Source organism: Molothrus ater, chromosome 2 (genome assembly GCF_012460135.2).
Source record: "Molothrus ater isolate BHLD 08-10-18 breed brown headed cowbird chromosome 2, BPBGC_Mater_1.1, whole genome shotgun sequence".
In the NCBI taxonomy this organism is placed as follows: Eukaryota; Metazoa; Chordata; class Aves; order Passeriformes; family Icteridae; genus Molothrus; species Molothrus ater.
The window spans coordinates 70,901,073-70,921,827 of NC_050479.2; the positions used below are offsets into that span (position 1 = coordinate 70,901,073).

The 20,755-nt window shown below is 44.3% G+C and overlaps 1 protein-coding gene across 1 annotated transcript; it reads left to right on the forward strand.

The window, feature by feature from the left end:
* Positions 1-8,614: 8,614 nt before the first annotated feature.
* On the forward strand, positions 8,615-18,864 carry AMER2 (APC membrane recruitment protein 2). Its single transcript, XM_036404054.2, has 2 exons — positions 8,615-9,489; positions 9,664-18,864. Exons 1-2 carry the CDS (start codon positions 8,682-8,684, stop codon positions 10,554-10,556), a joined length of 1,701 nt encoding a protein of 566 aa, XP_036259947.1. The 5' UTR covers positions 8,615-8,681; the 3' UTR covers positions 10,557-18,864.
* Positions 18,865-20,755: the final 1,891 nt, after the last annotated feature.

The window sequence follows — 20,755 nt, forward strand, 5'->3', positions numbered from 1 at the left end:
CCCAAAAGCCATCCTTCAGCTGACATTCAGCAAGAATTGATCGAGCGATCTGCTGTCAAAGCAACAGCACTTGTCAAAAATAGCCCCATGGAAAAAAACCTCTGGTGTTATTTGTGTGGTGTGTGCCACAGGATGCTCCTTGGTGAGAGCAGCGCGTCAGGGGCCAGCACTGAAATGGGATCAGGGGTACGAAATTATCCGTGTGCTGCTCCATGAGCCACAGCATCCCCTCCACTGCCTCCTGCCAAGGAGCTCACTGATGTGCAGCAAGGCAGAGTTTCCAGAAGGACCAAGTGGGGTCAGCTTTCTTTAGAAACCCTCACAGCCCTGAGGGCCCAACACAACCAAAATCCAAGCTGCACCAAGCCTTTCTCATGGGGTAACCTTGACCCAAGTCCCAGTCCTGCAAACCCATGACCACCTTCATAGCTCCTCTAGTGCAAGGAGAAGGCACTGCCATGTGCATATACATTGGGCAATGCACATGCTTGCTTTACAGGTGATGGAAAATGTTTTATTTCTGTGCAACAATGTTTTTTCCCCAAACAGAAAATCTAGAAACTGAAAAATGTTGGTTGATATTTTTGGGAAGGTGGGGAAATAACTTAAACACCACAAAAATCAAAACATTTAGAGATGGACTGTTTTGAGCAAACTTAGGTGTTTTTCTCTGAACATTTAACTCGAGCTCAGAGCTTTTCAAATGAGATTTACCCCATCCACCCATAAGCTGTCCTGTAAAACATGTCAAATGAACTGCACCCTAAGAATACCTGCCTTTTGCCACATAAAAGAAAGGGGTTTTAAGCTAACTAGCTGAGATGCAGCTGTTTACTCTACAGCTGATTAAAGCATGGAGAGACAAAACCTACTTTTTGGTTTGAGACAGACGGGAGCCAGTGATTCCTACAGGTTTGCAAGGCACAGCCTGGTTTTGGGTGGCGTCTTATAGCCAACCCTTTTGGAAGCTTCTGAGGCTTACCCTCTATCAAATGCAAAACACCTAGTGTGTATCTGTATACAGGAATATTTGCAGTTTTGGGGCTCCTAAAAAATTCCTGACAGTAAATTTTATCTTTAGCTTTGAAAATCTGTCATAATAAAAATAACAATTCTTTCCCTCCTTTCCCACCATGTCCCAAGACACAGATTTGGTCCCAAAGCTTTTCAGTAATTCCCTTGAAGCCTGTGTGTTTCACACGTGCTCAGGTGCCTTTTTCCTCTTTCACATTTGGCCTCTGAGTCCTTTCATCTGAGCCCAAAGACTTCCACATTTTACCATGGTGCTGGCACCCAACTGCTCTGACCCATGTTCTGCCCAGGGCCTGGTTGCTCTATACAAAGCGAAATAAGGGGAGAGGAGGAAAGTGAGACAGAGCACTCCTGAAATCAAACTAGTAGTGAATCTATCAATAATTGTAATGGAAGGACTTTTTAAAAATTTATCTGTGTCAGCTGAATCTCACAAAAGCCTTGTTAGCTAGCTTACTTTAAATAAAACCTCACATTTATCTGGGTATCCTATTTAGTGAGGCTGAATCTTTAATTAAGGTCCCAATTCTGACTTTTACACCTGCTGACACTAATCAGAAGTACTTCTGCTGAAGTCAATGGAAAGGTCAGGGATAGTACAAAGGTAAGGAAAAACCTCAGGCATCCTCTATGTGATTAAAGTTTGCTAAATGCTTACCTTTCAATACAAGTGTCTTAGCAGAACTGTTCTCCAAAAATCATGCTCAGCTGCATCTCAACTGTTTGAAAAACATATTCTGATTCAGTATTCCCCATGGTCCCCCTAATCTGCTTACACTCCTGTTTGGGCTTTTAATTAAAGACAGTGGGGAAGACCCATCCCTCCTGTGTTACTATTGTCTGTCAGGTCTGCTAAGTCTGCACAGACAAGATTTTATTTTAATTTATTTTTGAAGAAGAAAAACTTAACTTGCAGAATTAAAAATAAAATTTAAGTTTTTATTATGTCTCAGATACTGCAAACATCCAAAGAAAAATGGTAGAATGTCCATCTAAAAAATATTTATATGATTTTTTGTTAACCTTCCTTGCTTCAGTTCAGTCCAGTATATGGAAGAAAATAAACTCTAAACATTTCCAGTAATTACAGTGCAAGTAAATCTGGGATTGGACTGGGTTAATTCTTAGAGGTTCTAGCTATACTGTTCCAGCAGGATTAAAAGGTTTTGAGTTTTTAATGCAGAGGGCTAGGGCACTAACATATTATTAATTAGAAGTAAATCTGTCCCTTGGGGGACTGCATGCACTGCCTTCATTTTTAATTTGTATTTAGCTTTAAGACAAATTATGGATATTTCCCCTCTTTCAGTTTCTCAGTTGCTTCCTTATTTCTCTGTAATCCTTTTGTTTTGCATTGGGAGGAACAGTTGGATAACACAGAGATAGTATGAAGAGAATTGATTTTTTTCAATCTGTTGACTGAACTGGTATACATTAAATAATTTTCTTTGGGGTCTAATAATGTTTTGCTTCATTTTGGGTAGGTTACTATTATTTTCCTATCTTGCTCTTCAAAACAGCAAAATATAAGCCATTTATACAGAAATGTTGTTTTGACAACAAAAACTCTACAAAAATCTTGGATGAGCTACTGTATCCTCATCCTTTCTCAGTTCAGATGGTTTACCTGATTTCAGAAACCCCGCGATTGTTTTGTTCAACCTGAACATCCATTTCTTGCTGACCTTATTTTTTTCTCTCTCAAGTTGCACCCAGAAGGGATGCTGGGGCCGAGGGATGGTAATAAAAGAAAACCCCACAGTGGCCACAGGATTCCTTTCACGTGCAGAGAAGTTGTTGGCCTTTGCTGCAAGGATGTTCCCAGCGAGGACAAGTATTCCTTCTCATTAAGCAAGTCCTCACTAGGAGGTCTCAGGTCTGACACACAGACTGCCAGGCTCATGACATGAGACTACTTCCCCTTTTGGCTAGACTGGGCCAGGATTTAAACATGTGAAAAGTCCTGTTTTCTTCTTTCCTCCACATTTATGCTGTGGAAGGGCATGGTTGTTACCTGTCCAAGATTCTGTACCCTGGCTCTTGCTTGCTGTGGTTTCTTGGAGATGTAGAGGATGTTCAGGTTTCCTTGAATTACACGGCTCTGCAGCGGGCACTTTCAAATTCTATAAATTTGTGGAGTTTAGATGTAATTTTCTGAAAATAGAGTCCAGGTCTCTATTTTGAGAAACAGGTCTCGTTCTGCTCACTGAACACTTCCCAGTACTGCAGCTTTTCAGCCAATAAAACACAGTAATGACAGTTTATTATCTCCCTGGAGACTGGAGATATGCTGTACAGGGACATTCACATCTCCTAGTCATGGTGAACCTTGCTAACTGTACAGTGCACTGATACCAGATTTTGCTGGTGACAGTTTTCCATGTGTTATTCAGGCATTTTCTAGTGAGCCTGCCTGGACTTGACAGTCTGATAGAGTTTCCTCACTTTATCCCTCATCTTCTACGTGCCACTCTTTAGTCTTCCTTCCATATATTGCATTTTTTAGATTCCCTTAGGAACTTTTTCCCTGACACATCCCCAGATTTGAGCTGCCTGTGAGCAGGAGTCAGTCAGGCTCTGGTCATGCTGAACTGCCAACCTCTGGTCTTTATGTCTCTGCAGCTGAGGAAAGTTTGGTTGGAGGAAAGGATATGGAAAATGGTCTAGCCTGGGAAAATGGAGGTAGGAGTAACAAAGCAAATGTCCTAACACCACTTGTTAGCAGCTGCTGAATGGGCTGGAGAGGAAGGAAGGAAATATGTGGTATTAGAGGGTATTGATCCATTGGGAGACAGATGCAAACAAGTAGCAAATGTTAGAAATCCAGACACTCTTCCCCTTTATCTGTATGAGCAGCCACTTGCCACTGATACATGTTACAGCAAGAATGCTCATGTGGAAAATAAGAGGGATTCTTCAATTCCCCATTTCTTTTTCTGATTTTTTTTTTGCTGGTTTTAACTGTTCTCTTTTTCTAGTCCCAGTGGCTCCCTAAGCAGATTTTAAGGTATCAGTAGAGATCTGACACTACTTATGTCTCTCTTAATGAGCCCATTGATTTAGTAATCCAGCAAAGAGCATCTCTCCCATTTCCTGGTACTGTAATGCACTGAAGACTTTAACTGTGCAGTAGCACACCTAATCATGTAAAAACAAAATGCTGTGTTCAAAGTAACTTTTCAGGTAGTGGGCCTGTTTTCCCTATGGACACATTATTGCTCTGGGCCTCCCTGCACTCCTTAAATTCTAGATCCTGGCAAGGTAATTATCTATTGCTTTCTAAAAGCCTGCTGACTTTCTCCCATTACCAGCTGGGGCCTAGATGCAGGCACTGTGCCAGCCAAAGTCTTGCAATTTACATTCACAGTGATTTAGATTCACTGCTTATCATTAGGAAGACCAACAAGTTTTAAATTGATGTAGCATCTTTGAGCCCCATGAATTATATATGCATATGTACAATTAACAGTGGTACTCAAATGGTCTTAAAGGTCTTTTCTGACCTGAACAATTCTAGGCACCTATAGTATAAGTGGTGGGTGAAATACAACCACAGAGAATGCTAACAAAAAACAACAACAACAAAAAAGGTAAAGAACTTCAGTAGAAAAAAGAGCAGTTTTGTGTCAGTTTTCTGGCTTAAAACTGAGCATATCCTGCTTATGTTGGGAGGACTGCTCCTGACTCTGGAGTCACTGAAGCTTCACAGGAATGAAGCATGAAGTGAAAAACTCCTGCAGAGATGTTCAAACACCCCTGTCCTGTCACCCTGTGCCCAGTGCTCCCATTCAGCACGTGAGACAGCCTTGAAATACCAAAACTGGGGCTTCTGTCAAAATGAGGTACAAGATGGTTTGCTACCTGTCATTCCCATCACTAATTCATACCTGATGAAGCCTAAGATGTTATTCAGTATTCATTCTGTGCCACAGCCTGCAGTCTTTGGGGCAGCTGAGAGCCCTTGCCTGGTGTAATGCCTGAGGAGAAGGCAGGGTGAGGCTCTGCAGAAGGTTTGTAATTCCGCCGATCCTGCTGTTCCACAGCTGCGGGGTGCCCCTGAGCCTCTGCAGGGATCCAGGCTGGGACAGGACGGTGGCGCCCGTGGGTCACTGGAGAAGGCACTGTGTCGGAAAGGAGCAAAGCCCTGGCTTCCTGAGGATCACAGCACAGGTCAGTGCTGGAGCCAAGGATGAGAGCTGGACCAGCAGTCTGTGACAGTGACCTTTAATAGGCAGCTCAAAAGAGCTGTAGGATATGTCCAGGAAACAAGCCTTCATGACAAAGTCCTTAATTGCTATTAAAAAATGTATACCTATAAATGCTACATTCTTCATATTACCCTTTTTTGAATAATTTTTTAATATAGTGTTTCTTGTCTGGTTTTCTTCATTCATACTCAATCTAAACATTAAAAAAAAATCCACCTTGGAGAACAGACCCTTTTTGATATCCCCTTCAGCTAGAATAAAACCTGCTGGTGTGGCTGTGCCATGCAGCTCAGCATGGGAGCTCTTCCACCACATCAGATGCCCCTCAGGCTAAAAACAGGTCGGGGAGGGGGAATGCAGTAGGAACAGCTCTTCCATCAACAGCGGCTCAGCTGCCCCACGTCTGCATGTCATCAGGAGCTCCCTGCTGGCTCCGAGTCTCTCTGTGCTTTTAAATTAGAGCTCCTCATTTGTTTTCACTTTGCAAGGTGTCTGTCAGTCGTTCTTCCTCCTTGCTAAGCATACAGAGTTATGACATTTTTCACTGTCAGAAGCAGACTTCCATTTCAGACCTACAGAGATTAAGGGAAGCCATAAAGAAATCCCTGCCATAATTCAGGGGACTGAAAAGCATGTCATAAGTTCATTATGAATCCGTAGATGTCTTCAGGTCAAAACAAAAGGATAAAAGAAAAAATTGGAATATTAGTCACTTCCAAAATTCAGTGCTGTACCATTTCCTTTTTGGAATGACTATCCATTTCCAGAGGTACTTCAAGATTCTTAAATAATGTTTTTTAAAGTGCAAAAAGTATTGAAACCAAATGTATAGAAAAAAAATCAATTTGTCAAAACATTTCCCAAGTAGTAATTTCAGGTTGATTTCAAATCACTTTCCTCCACTAACAGTTGGATTTTAAGCTGGCTGAAAAACAAGCTGACAGTCCACTCTTTCTGTCATAGCCACACATATTGACACAAAAAGAAAGAAGGCACAATAAGCTGTCTGTTCCGTACAGCTGTGAGGCACTAAGTCACCTCTCTTCTGCCTTTTGTATCTCTGAGTCTCCTTCCATTGGACCCAAGGACTGTAAGAAGAATCCAGAAGAACTGGTGAAATACAAAGGATTGGTGAAATGAAAGTACAAAAATAAAGAATTTCAGTTGGGTGGCCAACCCTTACTTGTTAGCATTTTTACCCATTTTTTTTTCCCAAGATACATGATCAGGGTTTGCTCTTTCAAATTTCGAAAGTATGCCTGGCTCTTTGTATTTGAATTTTCTCAGGATCATTTGGTATTCTCTCTCTTTTATCAAGTTTCTTTTGTGTAAAAAGCAGAAATATGACCAAGTAATGGGGAAACTCATGACGTGGTACCACTGCTGGAGGCACAGTCAAGGTGAGGAACTTGCACCTCTGGGTCAAGGTTCTGGTCTGTCTCCGTCTCTGTGGTTTCTGGGTGCTGGGCAAATTTACAGACTGTACTCTGTAAAATGTAACTCACTCCTCCTCCTCCAGCCAATATCTTGGCTTCTGCCTCATCTGTCCTCTCCTCTGTCTCTGGCAGAAGGCAGAAGAGACCTGTAAGTTGAATGATGTGCTCGCTCATATTGCTCTTATTGAACACTTCTGATTCTGAATGCAAATGGCACTTTTATACATGAACAGGACTAAATTCACTGGATAAATTATTCACAACAGATAATTCAACCTGCTCTCATGGGAGAGTGCAATGAATGTCTGATGATGTTAGAAAAACACCCAAACCTACAACTAATTCTTCCAGCCAGGGAAGTCAATGGCAAAGCCTTTTACTGACTTCAAAGGGAGCTCCATGCCAGTGGGCCCACACACGACTTCTCTTTAGGGGTTCTCACTCGCATTTAGAGCTTAAACCCAGACAAGTGTTTCTGCTTTGAGGAGCCCAGACTAGTGCTGTATGGCACAGCTGGGCTGCCAGGGCACAGGCACTATTACAGCTCTGGGTGAGAGCAGGTCTGCTCTGAGCTGAAATAACCCAGCTGAGCATTCAGCAAGTCTGGAGCCCAGGGCTGGTTATTTTGGTCAGGGTTGTCTAAATTAGAGAAAATGACACAGAGAGGTGACCTCTCTGTTCTCCTCAGCACCCTGAGAAGGCAAAGTGGAGAGGGAGGTGTTGAGCTCTTTTCCATGGTATCCAGTGACAGGATGCATGGGAATGATTCAAAGCTGCACCAGGGGAGGTTCAGACTGGACACTAGGATGCATTTCTTTACTGAGAGGGTGGTGAACACTCCAACAGGCTTTCTAAAGAGATGGTTGGTGCCCCAAGTCTGTCAGTGTTTAAGAGGCATTTGGACAGCAGGTGCTTTAGGCCTTTAGGTCAGGCAGTTGGGCTGGATGACTGTTGTGTACGTTCCTCCCAACTGCTCTGCTCTGCTCTATTCCGTTCCATTCTCACCTGGGATAGATTTGCAGCCAGGTAGGAGTTTCAGAGTGACACCAGCCACCTTGATGTGACTGGACCGTTGGCCATCATCGCTGGTGGGAATTTGACATGGACATTATTTGAGTGCCATGACTGTGCACAGTGGCTGCAGGGGCCGGGAGAAGGTTTGCGTGGGGGCTGCCACCGTGCTCCCTGCTCCATGGCAGGGGAGGCGACTGGGGAGAAGGCTGGGCTGTGCCCCAGCTTGTGCCACAGCTGGTCGTCGGCAGTGGGCACATGTGGCCCCGGGCACTGCGGAGAAAGAGGGACACGGGGGCGGTGGGAGTCGTCCTGGTGAAGTGGGAGATGGGAAAGCAAGGGGAGCGGAGAGAACTTAGCATCCTTTTCCTCTGCCCCCAGGAGTATTTACGTACCGGGTTCTGTCTGCGTGTCCCATTTTCCCACCCGTCTGTCCCTGCCGTGTGGTGCACTGGCACCTGCAGACCGCCACCACCCCCCGGCCACCCCGGCCCCCTCTTTCTGTGGGCGCTGCGAGCGCTTCGCTGCATCCCCCAGCCCACGGCTTCAGCCACGCAACGCCCGCGGTCCGGAGCGCGCTGCGACCGTGCCGCCGGGACACGGCGGCGATGCAAAACGCCGTCACAAATAAAAACCGAGCTCTGCCCGCCCGGGCGCGGCATCCTCGCGGGGCACCCGAGAGCCCGGCCGTGCGTGGGAGAGGCGGCGGGCGGCGGCCAGGGGCCGCGTTATGTAAGGGCGGCGGGGCGGGCGGCGCTGCGGCGGCGCGGGGCGGCTCGGAACGGGCGGCGGGGCCGCGGCGGCGGCGGGGGAAAGCGGCTTATCCCCCTCCTTCCCTCCCTCCTTCCCTGCCTCCCTGCCTGCCTCCCTCCCTCCGCCGGGTTGCCATGGAGACGGGCGGGCGGCGGCGGCGGGGCTGTCACTGAGGGATCGCACCGCGCTCCGCGGCGGAGGGGAAGCCGCGGCGGCCGCGGCTGCAGCGGCAGAGGCAGAAATGGACTCGCACTGCGACTGTGTCGAGCCCCCGGCCGCCGAGCAGCCGTCGGGGAGGATTAACAAAACCGCTTTCAAGCTTTTCAGGAGGAGGAAGTCCGGGGGAACCATGCCGAGCATCTTCGGGATGCGGAGCAGAGGAGGGGAGGGTAAGGGCGCCGGCAAGCCGGGGATGGTGCGGAGCCGGACGCACGACGGCTTGGCCGACGCCGTGCTGGAGAGCAGCAAGAAGGAGGAACCGGGCGGCGGCGAGGCGCCGAGCCGCGAGGCGCAGGAGCGGCCGGCCGGCAGCCCCGGCGGCCCCGCCGGCAGCGCGGTGGCCAAGTCGCACAGCTTCTTCTCGCTGCTGAGGAAGAACGGCAGGCAGGCGGAGGGCGCGGAGCCGCGGGCCGGCGGCAGACAAAAGAAGGGGCTGAAGGGGATCTTCAGCAGCATGCGGTGGCACAAAAAGGACAAAATCGGCAAGGAGGAGAGGGGGGAAACCTCGGACATCCCGTCCGGCCTTATAATGCCGGGCTCCCTGACCGCCAGCCTGGAGTGCATCAAGGAGGAGACGCCGAAACCTTTGTCTGAGAGCCCGAGCGGCGCGGGAGTCGCCGGGCCGGAGCCGCCGCGGGAGAAGCGCAGCGGCGAGGCGCACGCCGCGGCCGAGGAGCCCCAGGCGGGCGGCGCGGAGCCGCGGGCCAGCAGCCCCCCGGCCCGGGAGGAGCCGCCCGCCGCCGCCGTGCGGCCACCCGAGGAGCTCAGCCGCGAGCGACCGGAGCCGGCCGCCGGAGAGGTTGGGACTGCGAAGGATGCGGCGATAACAGGTGACATTCCAATAACGACTATCCCCCCTGTTGAACCTCACTGTGATAGCGGTCAAGAGACGGCAGCCGCCCCTGACCCTTCCTCTGTTGATCCACCCTCAGAGCAATCGATTGATCGTATTTGTTTGATGTTTGCTGACGTGACTTCACTGAAAAGCTTTGACTCTCTTACAGGCTGCGGAGATATTATTGCGGACCATGAGGAGGATGTGGGCGGCGGGAGTGGCGTCTGCGAGAAGAGCACCCCCGGGCCCAGCAAGCTGGGGGCCACCAAGAAGCACCCCACCATGGTGGCCTACCAGGGAGGAGGGGAGGAGATGGCCAGCCCCGACCAGGTGGATGACACCTGCCTGCAGGAGTTCTGGGATATGCTGTCACAGACGGACGAGACTAAGACGCAAGGAGGAGGAAGCGGAGGAGGGACAAAGAAGCCCGAGGGGTTGAAGGAAAGCCGAGGTACCGAGGGGGCCCAGAATAGGGTGGTGGTGAAACGTGGTGGTCTCCACCAGATTGCCATTCACCTGAACCACAAAGAGGAGCAGAAGAGCAGGGAAAAGGAGCAGCACGAGGGTGTCCCAAACAGCGATGAGGGCTACTGGGATTCCACCACCCCTGGTCCCGAGGAAGATAGTTCCACAAGCATCCAAAAGGAAACCCTTCCCAGGGATAGCTACAGTGGGGATGCTCTCTATGACCTGTATGCTGAGCCGGATGAGAACCCACCAGCGGGGCCCACACATGAGGAAGTCCCCAGTGTGCCACGCTCCAAGCCCGTGTCTCCCATAACGACCGTGAGCTCACTAAAAACACCCTCCAGCGCCGCCAAGGACTCCAAGATACCCATCAGCATTAAACACCTTTCGTCATCACATCCTGCTAGCCATGGAGCAGATGCCAGTAACAGCCATCACGTCGCACACCATCACCTGGCCAAAAGTGAGATGCACAGAACAAAAATCCCCGTCTCCAAAGTCCTGGTACGCCGCGTCAGTAACAGGGGCGCAGCGGGGTCAGTAACGGGGACAACTGTGAAAACTGCCACGTACCAGGACAGTGCCAAAAAGTAGTTGGGTAAGAACTGGAGGAAAAGGCAGAGAACGAAGCCCCTTGTGGGAAAGTCTGCTTAGGAGACCACAGATAATGAATTAGTTTTGCATCACCTGAAGAAAGTCACCTAAAAGGCTTCCTTCACTGTACTCTGTGGGCCTGCACTTCTGAGTCTCTTCTTACTAGACTGTGTGGCTGAATACAAAAAGTCAACTTCTTTTTGAGCACTTTTTTTACATTTGTATCTTTTTTCTGCAATTAAACACTGGGGAGGTTCATTTTTACATGCCTTTCTGGAAGCAGGACTTGGATTATGACCATCCTTCCTTGTGCAAAGCAGTGTCATGAGTTCTTCAAGGGAACAGAGCTACAAAAGGAGCGACATGAGAGGTTCTCCTCCTATACATTTATCTTTTAATTGTTTCTCGGGGAGGAGTAAAGGCTGGGTGCCTGGCTGGCTCTGGAAAGGATGTTTGCTCCACAAGATGTTGGAAAAAATGCCAAGCAGAAAACAACCCACCTAACAGGTATTTGCCTGCTGTAAGAACGAGAACACTGCTCAGCAGCAGACTTGATTGACTTGTGTGCAGGAGATAAAACTAAGGAGTTAGGTGGACTCGTCTAACAGGAAAACACATTTTCGTTTGTCTGTCTGTCTGGTTGGTTTTGATCTGGTCTAATGTAAATGGGTAACAGAGACACCTGATGTAGGTTCAGATGTTTACATCAATACTTGTCCGATAATGCATACAATCAGGTTCAGGGAAACATTTTACTAAATGCCAATATATACACACTGTCCACATTTATACAATAACTTGCTCGCCATGTGTAAATATATACGTGTTTTAGCAGATTTTTTATTAAAAAAAAATTACCTGTCCTTATTATCTAGAGTTTAAGCAAGAGTTAGTTTTTATAGGTAGATAATTTTACAGTTCTAAAAGGATAGAACTTTGTGTAAGTACCTTAAATTAGAGAAAACTCTGGTTTGTATGGGCTCATGCATCCCCAGATAAGTAAGTCTGAAGTGCTGATTTTATTCCAGTGGCACATTCCATGGCTCAGAGCAGATGTTCTGACAGCACTGCCACTGCAAACCTCTATTTTCAGGGGTTTAGACAAAAGTTGCTCTGGGCTTAAACCTTACCGAGAAGGAACCCAGCAAAGAAACTTGTTTTTTAAGTATTATTTTTTAAAATATATAAAATTAGTTTTTGACTATTTAAAAAAAAAGTTTGGGTTCTCATTGCTTTTTATTTTCATTCTCAATAATGTCAGAATAATTTTATGTTAAGAGAGAAAAAAATATGGTAAGCTAGTGGTACATTAAATGGTCTGATCAGCTTGGATCTTAGGAAAAATGTATTAATGGCCATGACAATTTTTGAGTAGTGGCTACTGTACATGGGCATTGGCAACATTTCAAAGAAATATAATAGGGTTTTAATGTGCCTGAGGACATATTTTTATGATACACTGAAAAAGCTCTAAAAATCACTGAAGTCTAAAAGTAAATGTTATGTATTTACAAAATATTTTGATATAAGTATTTAATCATCAGACCACAGTTAAATATAAAATATATGCTCCAGCGTATCTAAAAAACAATATACATTTTAAAAATATACATTTCTATATTATGCAGAGAATCCTAAATTCACATCATTGAAACTAATGGGTCTGATCTTACATAGCAGTTGGTTTTATTTTCTCTTAAATCAAAAGGAAAAAAAGAGGAAAATAAATATACAGAATATACATTTGAAGGATATTAAGGTTGTAGGCAAACCATAAAAAGCCAGGAAATACCATAATAAGAATTGTATATATGTATATGCATGATTTGTGGTTCACTGGGGAAATGACCTTAGAGTCATGAAGGTGAAATTGGCATCCAGTTTTGAAATTGCTGCAGAATTTAATACCGACTTGCAGCATCCCAGTGAAAGTGTTAGCTTCCCTGACCAGCCCCTGTTTTCATGGTTTAAGAACCTTAATACACTTCAAAGAGGATTATTTTATGTTTTCTTCCTGACATGTAGGTGTGTGGTTCCCTGTGTGCCCACTCCCGCAGACATGTTGTACATATGCATGTGCAGTAAGGGCACAGCCCCTGGCAAGGTCCCTGTGCACACTCACACTCACACTCACAGCCTGGGGCCTGTGCTCCACATCTGCCTCCAAACACGCTGGCCATGGTTTCCTTTGCCTGAGAAAGGGATTTGCATTTGGTCTGACTCCACTCGTGCATCTTAGAAAGTCAAAGCTGAAACAACCTCGAAAGGATGTATGTACAGAACACAGAATATTATCCTGCTCCTCAGCCCTAAACATGACATTCCTTTTCCTGTTCTTTTGGTTTTGTTTGACTGTGAGGGATGCATCTTTCCTTGCATGACAACTCTGCAGAAAAATCATAATTCCCCATTTTGTTCTAAGGACAAATTGTGCACAGAGATTCTATAGGGTACTGGAAGTTGAGAGGGAGGAGGATGTGGTGGTAGTACCATAAAAACTGGAAACACTGAGTACAGGTAGTAGGAGTGGTGCATCTTTAAACCCATTAGGAGATACCAGCTGCCATCTCTACAGGACTTGTGTGTGTCAAATTGTTTATCATATGTGTTTTGTTTGCATTGTGGCATGTCTATATTGAAAAACCATTAGTGTGACACTAGACTAACTCCTTCTCACGTAACCACTAACACGAATCATCATTAAAATGCTTTGGCTTCCCTTCATTCTTCTCTCTCCTCCTTTGTTTTCTGCCACGTTTTTTCCTCCATACTCTGCATGGGGCAGCCTCCTCCTGGGCGCTAACCCCGGGAATGAGGAGCTCTGAGCTGGCGTGGGGCGTGGGTGGGAAGGCAGCTGCCCAGGCCAAGGTGCTCCATAGCCACTCCCTCAAGCTTTCTGTCACATACCCCCTCTAAGCAATTTTGCAAATCTCTCTGCAGTTTGTTTGGCTGCTTGCTATGTACATATTTTAAGGACAATCATATCCTTAAAAGGAGAATGGGAAAGTAACTGGTAGTAGGGCGTCAGTGTTTTGAATCATTGCGACATGCTGACGTTGATTCAGGGTAATGGTTGTGTGAGAGTAAAGATACAATTTCATGTTCAAATTACCTTTGTACTTCTAAAATTCACTTTTGTCTTTAAGCCATCTATGTTTTTTATTTCAAAAGGTAATAGAAGATCTAATATTTACCAGGGCTTTCAATTTTTCATGGAAATATATTTGTATAACTCCACACAATGCCTAAAACAATCATTGAAAGGGGGTTCAAAGGCTTTCTTTAGACCTATATATAATTTCTGAAAGATCCCTGTAAAATACTGTGAGACGCCTAAGAACAAACAGTTAATGGCTTGCTGGATTTAAAGGCTGAGACATAAAGAAGTAACAGTCCTGAGGCATTTTGTGGTCGCTTGTATTCTTATTTGTGTTACCCTGTTCAAGCATATATTTTCCTTGGCTTTGGTAGGTATTGAGGTAGAAATGGTGTTCTAAGTCCCAAAGATAACATTCCCAATGGTGTCATTGTTTTGATTTCCTTAAAGTATATTTTTCTTTATTTGTTTCATTTGTTATTTGGTGGTCTGAATGATGCTTTGTAATTATCAGCTGTATGTGGTTCATAAAGGATTTTATAGATCAGGACTTGGTATTTAGTTATGTGTACTCTTTGCACTTTCAGGTCCCTACTGGTAAATTTTGTATGTTCTTAGAGTTTTTCTATATATTGCATAGTGTTTTATAGCTATCTACAGTGATTTCAGTGGTATACACTCCTGTTCTTTATATCAGCACAAAAGATTTCCTTTCAGCAGCATGAAATTATGTTTTTGTGGACTTGTTTTGTCATGATAGGAGCTAAGTTTCCAGTACTAAATGTGTGGTCTGCAACAAACATAAAAGGTTTTATTTTCCATGTAGTGCATATGCATTTTGCTCTTGCCGGTAATAGGACTCAAACATTCGTAGTAGATTTCAGAGGAAATTCCATGACTAGAATAAGAAAAAACTATGATCAGTCTTATTCCATCAGTAACCAGCATTTTCTTCATCCACTGTGAATATCCTCACCACCATTCAGGGTAGTAGAGGATTGAATTTTAAAAATTACATGCATAGATGTACTCTATGATAATTAATTCACTGATTATTTTTTAATGAATCTTACAAAATTATTTATCTAAGCGAGTATTGCACCAAAGTCTTAAAACATCCGATACAGATGGTATTTTCAGTAAGATGCTATGAGTGCAGATGAGCCAAATTAACAGGCTTTGCTTAGCAAAGCAAAACCGTGTTGTTTCTTAAATTTGTAGTACTGACTGAGCTTGCAGATCAAAGGGAACCATTGATTCTGCTTCGTGGCCATGCACTGAGGTTTTTCTTTCCCTGCCCTAATGGACTACTTTCAGAAAAGGCTTTTCAGAAAGATAATGGTATGAAAGGGACAGATCACAGTAACAATAGCCACTTACAAGACAGATGGTTATCCAACAGCCACAACGGGGGATTCTAGGCAAGGTGGCCTGAAAATGTATTTTCGTAGTTACTGATATGAAAGGCTGGGGCTTCTGTCTTGAAAAACAAATTGACACCAACTCAAAGACAATGCAGAAATGAGTCTTGGCAGAGTTCACACATGACAGCTTCTGCAGGGTTTGATTTTGCTTTTCATTTTGTCTTTTCTTCCCCCCACCCCCCTTTGTTTATGTTTTTATTATGGTGACATAACCCCACGTGTCCAAGCAAAACTGCACAACAAATGACTCTTCTGAGATTCAATGCTAAGATCACACTGCCAGTTGTCCCCAGTGGCCTGGGATGGGTTCCTGCTGAACATCCCTCCCTTGCACTGAGGGATGGGAGGGATGGGATGATAGGATTCCCTTGTGCTGAGTCCATATGCTGTTTACTGTGAGCAGGACGTATCAGTCTGTCTTGCTGTTTGTTTTCAGGGGACAATTTATTTTTAATTTAGCTCATAGGAATTTTTTAGTCATCATTAGTTCATACCTTGTCTTCCTTGTGAGCATCTCGGGTAGGAACATTCAGCACTAATTTGGTGTTTCCTACGTCCATTTCATGTAGAGAGAAATGGAAGAACTTGTCATATGCAAAGGAATAATAGCTATAACCACTTGAGCCACATCATGGGGGCCTTGATTCCTGCAAAAGCAGGTTGTTAAAACTCTTCTTGCCTTAGAAGGCTTCTCCACCCCGAACAGTGAGTACTATTGCCTAGGATGTTTTGGGGTTTTTTCCTGTATGTCTCTCATTTCAGCTCAGCCATACTGCAGTTGCTTGGGAAACAGATTTTTGATCTAGCCTTCCAGCACCAGAAAAGACGAGCTGCTGCCACTCTGCCTCCTCTTCAGGAGGCTCTTTGTTTCTACTTCTTGGTCTTGAAAAAATTAAACCCCCTCAGAATAAGTGCAAAGATATTTAAAATGGAGATGTCTGCTGTGTGATCTCATACATATGGGTGAGAATGTTAAGTGATATTTTGCATAGCATGGAATACATTCCTCCACTTTCCTGTTGTGAACAATTTAGTAAATGTAGCAAGGAAGCAGGTCATTCTTGAAGGAAAGTCCAGGAGCTGTTTGTTATGCAGACTGTGCCCAGATTTTATCTTTGCTTTCCTTTTTCCTTTCTGCACATACTTAAATAAATAGAGCCAAAGTTGTAGTACAGAGAGGAAAAGGTTAAGCACCTCACAGGGCAAGGAATTTAAACTGCCAGGCTGAAAGGCTTCTTGTAGCAATGGCTAAAAGAAGATTGCTTTGCCTGCTTTGACATCACATTCAAGCAATGCTCTGCAATAAAAGCTAATCCTGCTATGGCCACAAAGTTAGGAAACTGGCATTTGCCAACAGGACAATCTCCTGCCAGGATCCAGTTCTGCTGTGGCAAAGCTTCCACTGACTCCAGTAAGAACTGGCAGAAGTCCTTAATCTCTTAATCCTAAGGAAATAAGTATTTCTTAAACAAGTCTTCCTTTTTTTTTTTTTAAGATTAACATTATTCAGGTGTTTGTGCAGTCTTTTACATTACTGTGGTAGTGTTTTCACTGATCTGAATGCAAAACATGTCTTTCCATTGTTTTTCATCCTAACAAGCTGCACTCCAGCACATAACTCCAGTGCTCAGCATGTTTAAATTACAGCTAACACAATCACTGCCTTCCTTAATTTAACTCTTGATGGCAAAACCAGGACCAGCTTCTTTCCAGAGCTCTAAACCCCCCACTTGTTTTGTCATTGTTCATGTTTTTGATATGGTAACTAATGAAGCCTCCCTTTAATTATTGCACAGCCACATTTTAACGTGTCATTAGGGAGAAGGTATGGGGGACTAAATGGTAAGATCTTTAATAGATTTTTATTATTTTGGAAGATGTTGCATCAAAACTGTTGCTAAATCAGTGTCAGGTTGTTTCCATGGGCTTTTTATGCAGATGCATTTGAAGCTTTGAACATAATGTGCTTGTAAAAGAAAATTGGTTGTATCTGCTTTGAATTAAGGCTGACCTTAAAATGTAATTCTTGGTTAATGGCAGCAGAGGAGAAGGTGTGTCCCAACTCACCTGCAGCCTGTGGACTGCAAGGCACCCCAAGTCACCAGCAGAATTTGCTGTGTGACCTCGCCCTGTGTTGCCAGCAGAGGGGTGCAAGGTGTTGCCATGTGGAGGTGTCAGCCCTGGGCAGCAGCAGGAAAAGGCAGGGTGATGGTGCTGGGGTGGGAGGACTCAGAGGGCATCTAGGAGGTGGGCTGAAAGCAAGGCCTGGACCGCTTGTCCTTGTGGAAAAAGAGTAACACATATGCCTAAAACCCCTGTATCCTTTCTTTCTTGCACTGATGCTTGGGTTCATGAGTCACACTGGGTGAGAAGCCAGTGTGAGCTTGTGTGTGCTGAAGCCAGTGCTCCTGCAGGTGGACTGCTGAGTGACTGCTCTCATCAACACCTGAGCAGTGCCCAGTGTCTTACTTTCTAAAGGCAGTTTCAGCACAGAAACATCCACAAACCCCCTGTAGCCCAGCACTGGCCTATGGCATCTCACTGCTCTTCCACCCTCATTTTGCCAGGAAGATGCAAGGACCCAAAGCCCTAGTCAGAGTGGTGAGCTCTGGCTGCACCCTTGCAGCCCAAGGACAAGTGGGGAGGCAGTGTAAGACACAGTGCAGCAGCACCAAGTGCTAAGCAACATTATCCTGCTTTTCTAAAGGGGGAGCAAGACTTAAGCTGTTGCTTTTTCATGAAATTAAAATAAATCCTCTACCATGGGTGAAATTTTAACAGCTAGACAATGACTCATTCCACCAGTATTCTATCTGATATCAGTGGATCTGTAAGTGCTGTTGGTTTTTATTGAGTGAAGATCCCATAACTTGGCTCCATCTGAATTTTCCCTGCTCTGGTGTTGAAGCCTGGTGTTGAGGTCCTGTTGAAATGGGAGATGAGGTATGAATGTGGGTGATGGAAAATACAATAAACCCAGAAAATACAACATGGTTTTAGTCTTTAACGGCAGCCCAACTCAGCTTAAACATCATGGCGTGCCTGAGAAAGGGATAGCAGGGACTGCATCAGACAAAGCAATGCTCTTGGTGTTTCCTGCCTGCTGAAGGGGACATGTGTGTCCTGTTAGAGGTCACTCAGCCTGTTTCTGTAAGATGTGATATAGCTGACAGATTACAATAATTACAGTTAATTACAACATTTCCTTGTATTTTTTGTGTCAGCCACCTCCTGTAAGGTAGCATACAACCTATTTGAGATAATGAGTGAGTAAAGCCAGAACTCCCTGCTCTTCTCATCTAAAAGGTTTGGTAATGATCTGGTGGGCCTGTGTGCACCAACTTTTTCTTAAAGAAAGCTCACAACATTCCGGGAGGCTGTTTTATAACAGACTGTTAGACACACTCTGCTTCTTTCCACCTCTACAAACTTTTATGAGTACATGTCTCCTCGAACCACTGTATTCTTAATGTATTTACAACCTAACTGATAGCAATAGGTGTCTTTCTTCCCTGGCAGTTCACAAGGATATACTAATCAGTGTTTGTTATATTTTTAATTCTGTAAATATTTATTTTGGTACTCTGTGTATTTATTGGCACTGATTCTGGTGTTTGCTTATGTGTCATTGTAAATGTTGATGGTTTCAATAGTCTTGCTTCTAATGAATGTAAGGAACTCAGACTAACTGCACTTTTCTTCCATTCAAAAATCTTAACAGTGAAAAATATTCCCACTGTCATGTGTTATAATGAAAACAGTCAATAAAATCAGTTGTCACTTTTCATTGATGAATGTGAAGGTTACTTTTTGATGTTCAAATCAGAGCCAATCTATCGAGCGCCCTGGAAAATGCTAGGCTTTTCAAAGCAGGACATTGGGGAGTTATGTCACCAAAACAGCATAAAAGAGAATACTTGGGCATCTGTGCAATTTCATTTTTATGTAGAAATGCCTTTAGCAGTTTTACTAATAACATCATACTGAATTTGTTAGTTAAAGGAGGACTTTCAGAAATGAGAGTTTTGGTCTTCTGGTCTCCTGTTTCATCAGCATGTGGGTTTTGTTTGGTTTTGGAAATTCTTTTTGTCCTTTTAAACCACTTACACAATGAAATGGACAGAGCTTTTATTTTGTTTTTCAAATCAGCTTTGTTTTCTGATTCTTCTGGTTGAGAAGCAAGTGGGGAAGCTTGTTCTTTTGGCACAAATTGACTTTGGAGTTGCAGTTTTGGTGTGACAGAAAATGCAGTCTGCAGTAAGCTACATTTCCCACCTTTAAAACGTCTCTTCCTTATTGTGACTATTAAATTACATTTATTAGAACCTCTGGTTTGCAACCTTCTCTAAATTTCTTGCATTTTGAACGTGCATAAAGCATTTGCATCAGTCAAGTTTTAATCCTTAGGTTTATTTACTTTGCTGAGCTAAGTAGCACTGCCTTGCTGAAGGTTCTCCCATGGAATATACTGAGCCAGCCAGAGGAAGAACTGGAATAAAATCTGCTCAATAGTTTTTGAGGAACAACAAAGCAAAAGGTGTGAAAAGCTCGTTAATGCTAGTAAGGAGCAGGACACAGTGACACAATTGATCCTGTGCTCACAAAAGCATAACTCCTCTTTCTAATAGTTGGAACGAGGCTGAAGAAATGTTTTTCTGGTGATTTAGTGCACAAACATTTTTACATGCAGGCCTTCTCAGTCTGTGTCCCCTATTGCATGTTACTGTCTTTTATCCTATGCATCTGAAAGCAGAAGAGCTGTGGTTTAAATTTGCTACCACACAGATTGCCTGGTGATTACCTTGCTTTTGTCCAAGTAGAGCTACTGGGATACTGGGGGACAAAGGGGTTTCAATGAAGTGCAGGGCAAATGTACAGCAACGTCGTGAACCTTGATAACTGTAGATCTGTGTGATGCAGCTGTTGACACCTTCCACAAACCCAGATGACAGTAACCTGGCAGATCCACTGTGATAGAAAAAAAAAAAAAAGAAAAAAAAAAAAAGAAAAATCTTCAATCAAGACTTCACCCAGATTTTTTTTTTTAAATCAAAATTAAGTTTCTAATATTGAGCGAAAAGTCCCTTCCTGATTCAAACCAAAATCAATCATTCCCAACAATATATCTCTATGACTTTCAAAGTCATCTTACTGGAAAATTGTTTGAAATCTCTGGAAATCTCGCTGTGACCCATACATTGAAGGTGAATGCTCCAAAATCTATCAAGCAACAAGGAGAAGATAATATTCTTGACTCTGAATAATTGGTAAGGAGTGTTGGCAAGTCTAATGGACCAGTCAACTGACCATGAGTAAGTACTAGTCTAATTTTAAAATCTTTCTCTTGAATCATGGTATTTTTCCCTTCCAAAGTCATTGTACAGGAGCTGTTTACTAGGAGCTCACATTCAGCAGATGCCTGCTCTACCTACCACATTGCATGTCTGCTTCCAATTAAAACCATTCCACAGTGCCCTGAGGGGCTGGGGAAGAGGCTCCAAAGTTCTTCAAAGGATTATTTCAGCAGCCATGGATGCTCCTATGGGAGCTGAGGACCAGGAAACTGCTTCATCTCCAATGACATCACTGTTTATGCTCTGCAAAGACCCTTAGCACTTGGATCAGGTGTTCACTTAGACCTTGGGAACAGATCTCCTGTTCTGACTAATGAAGAAGAC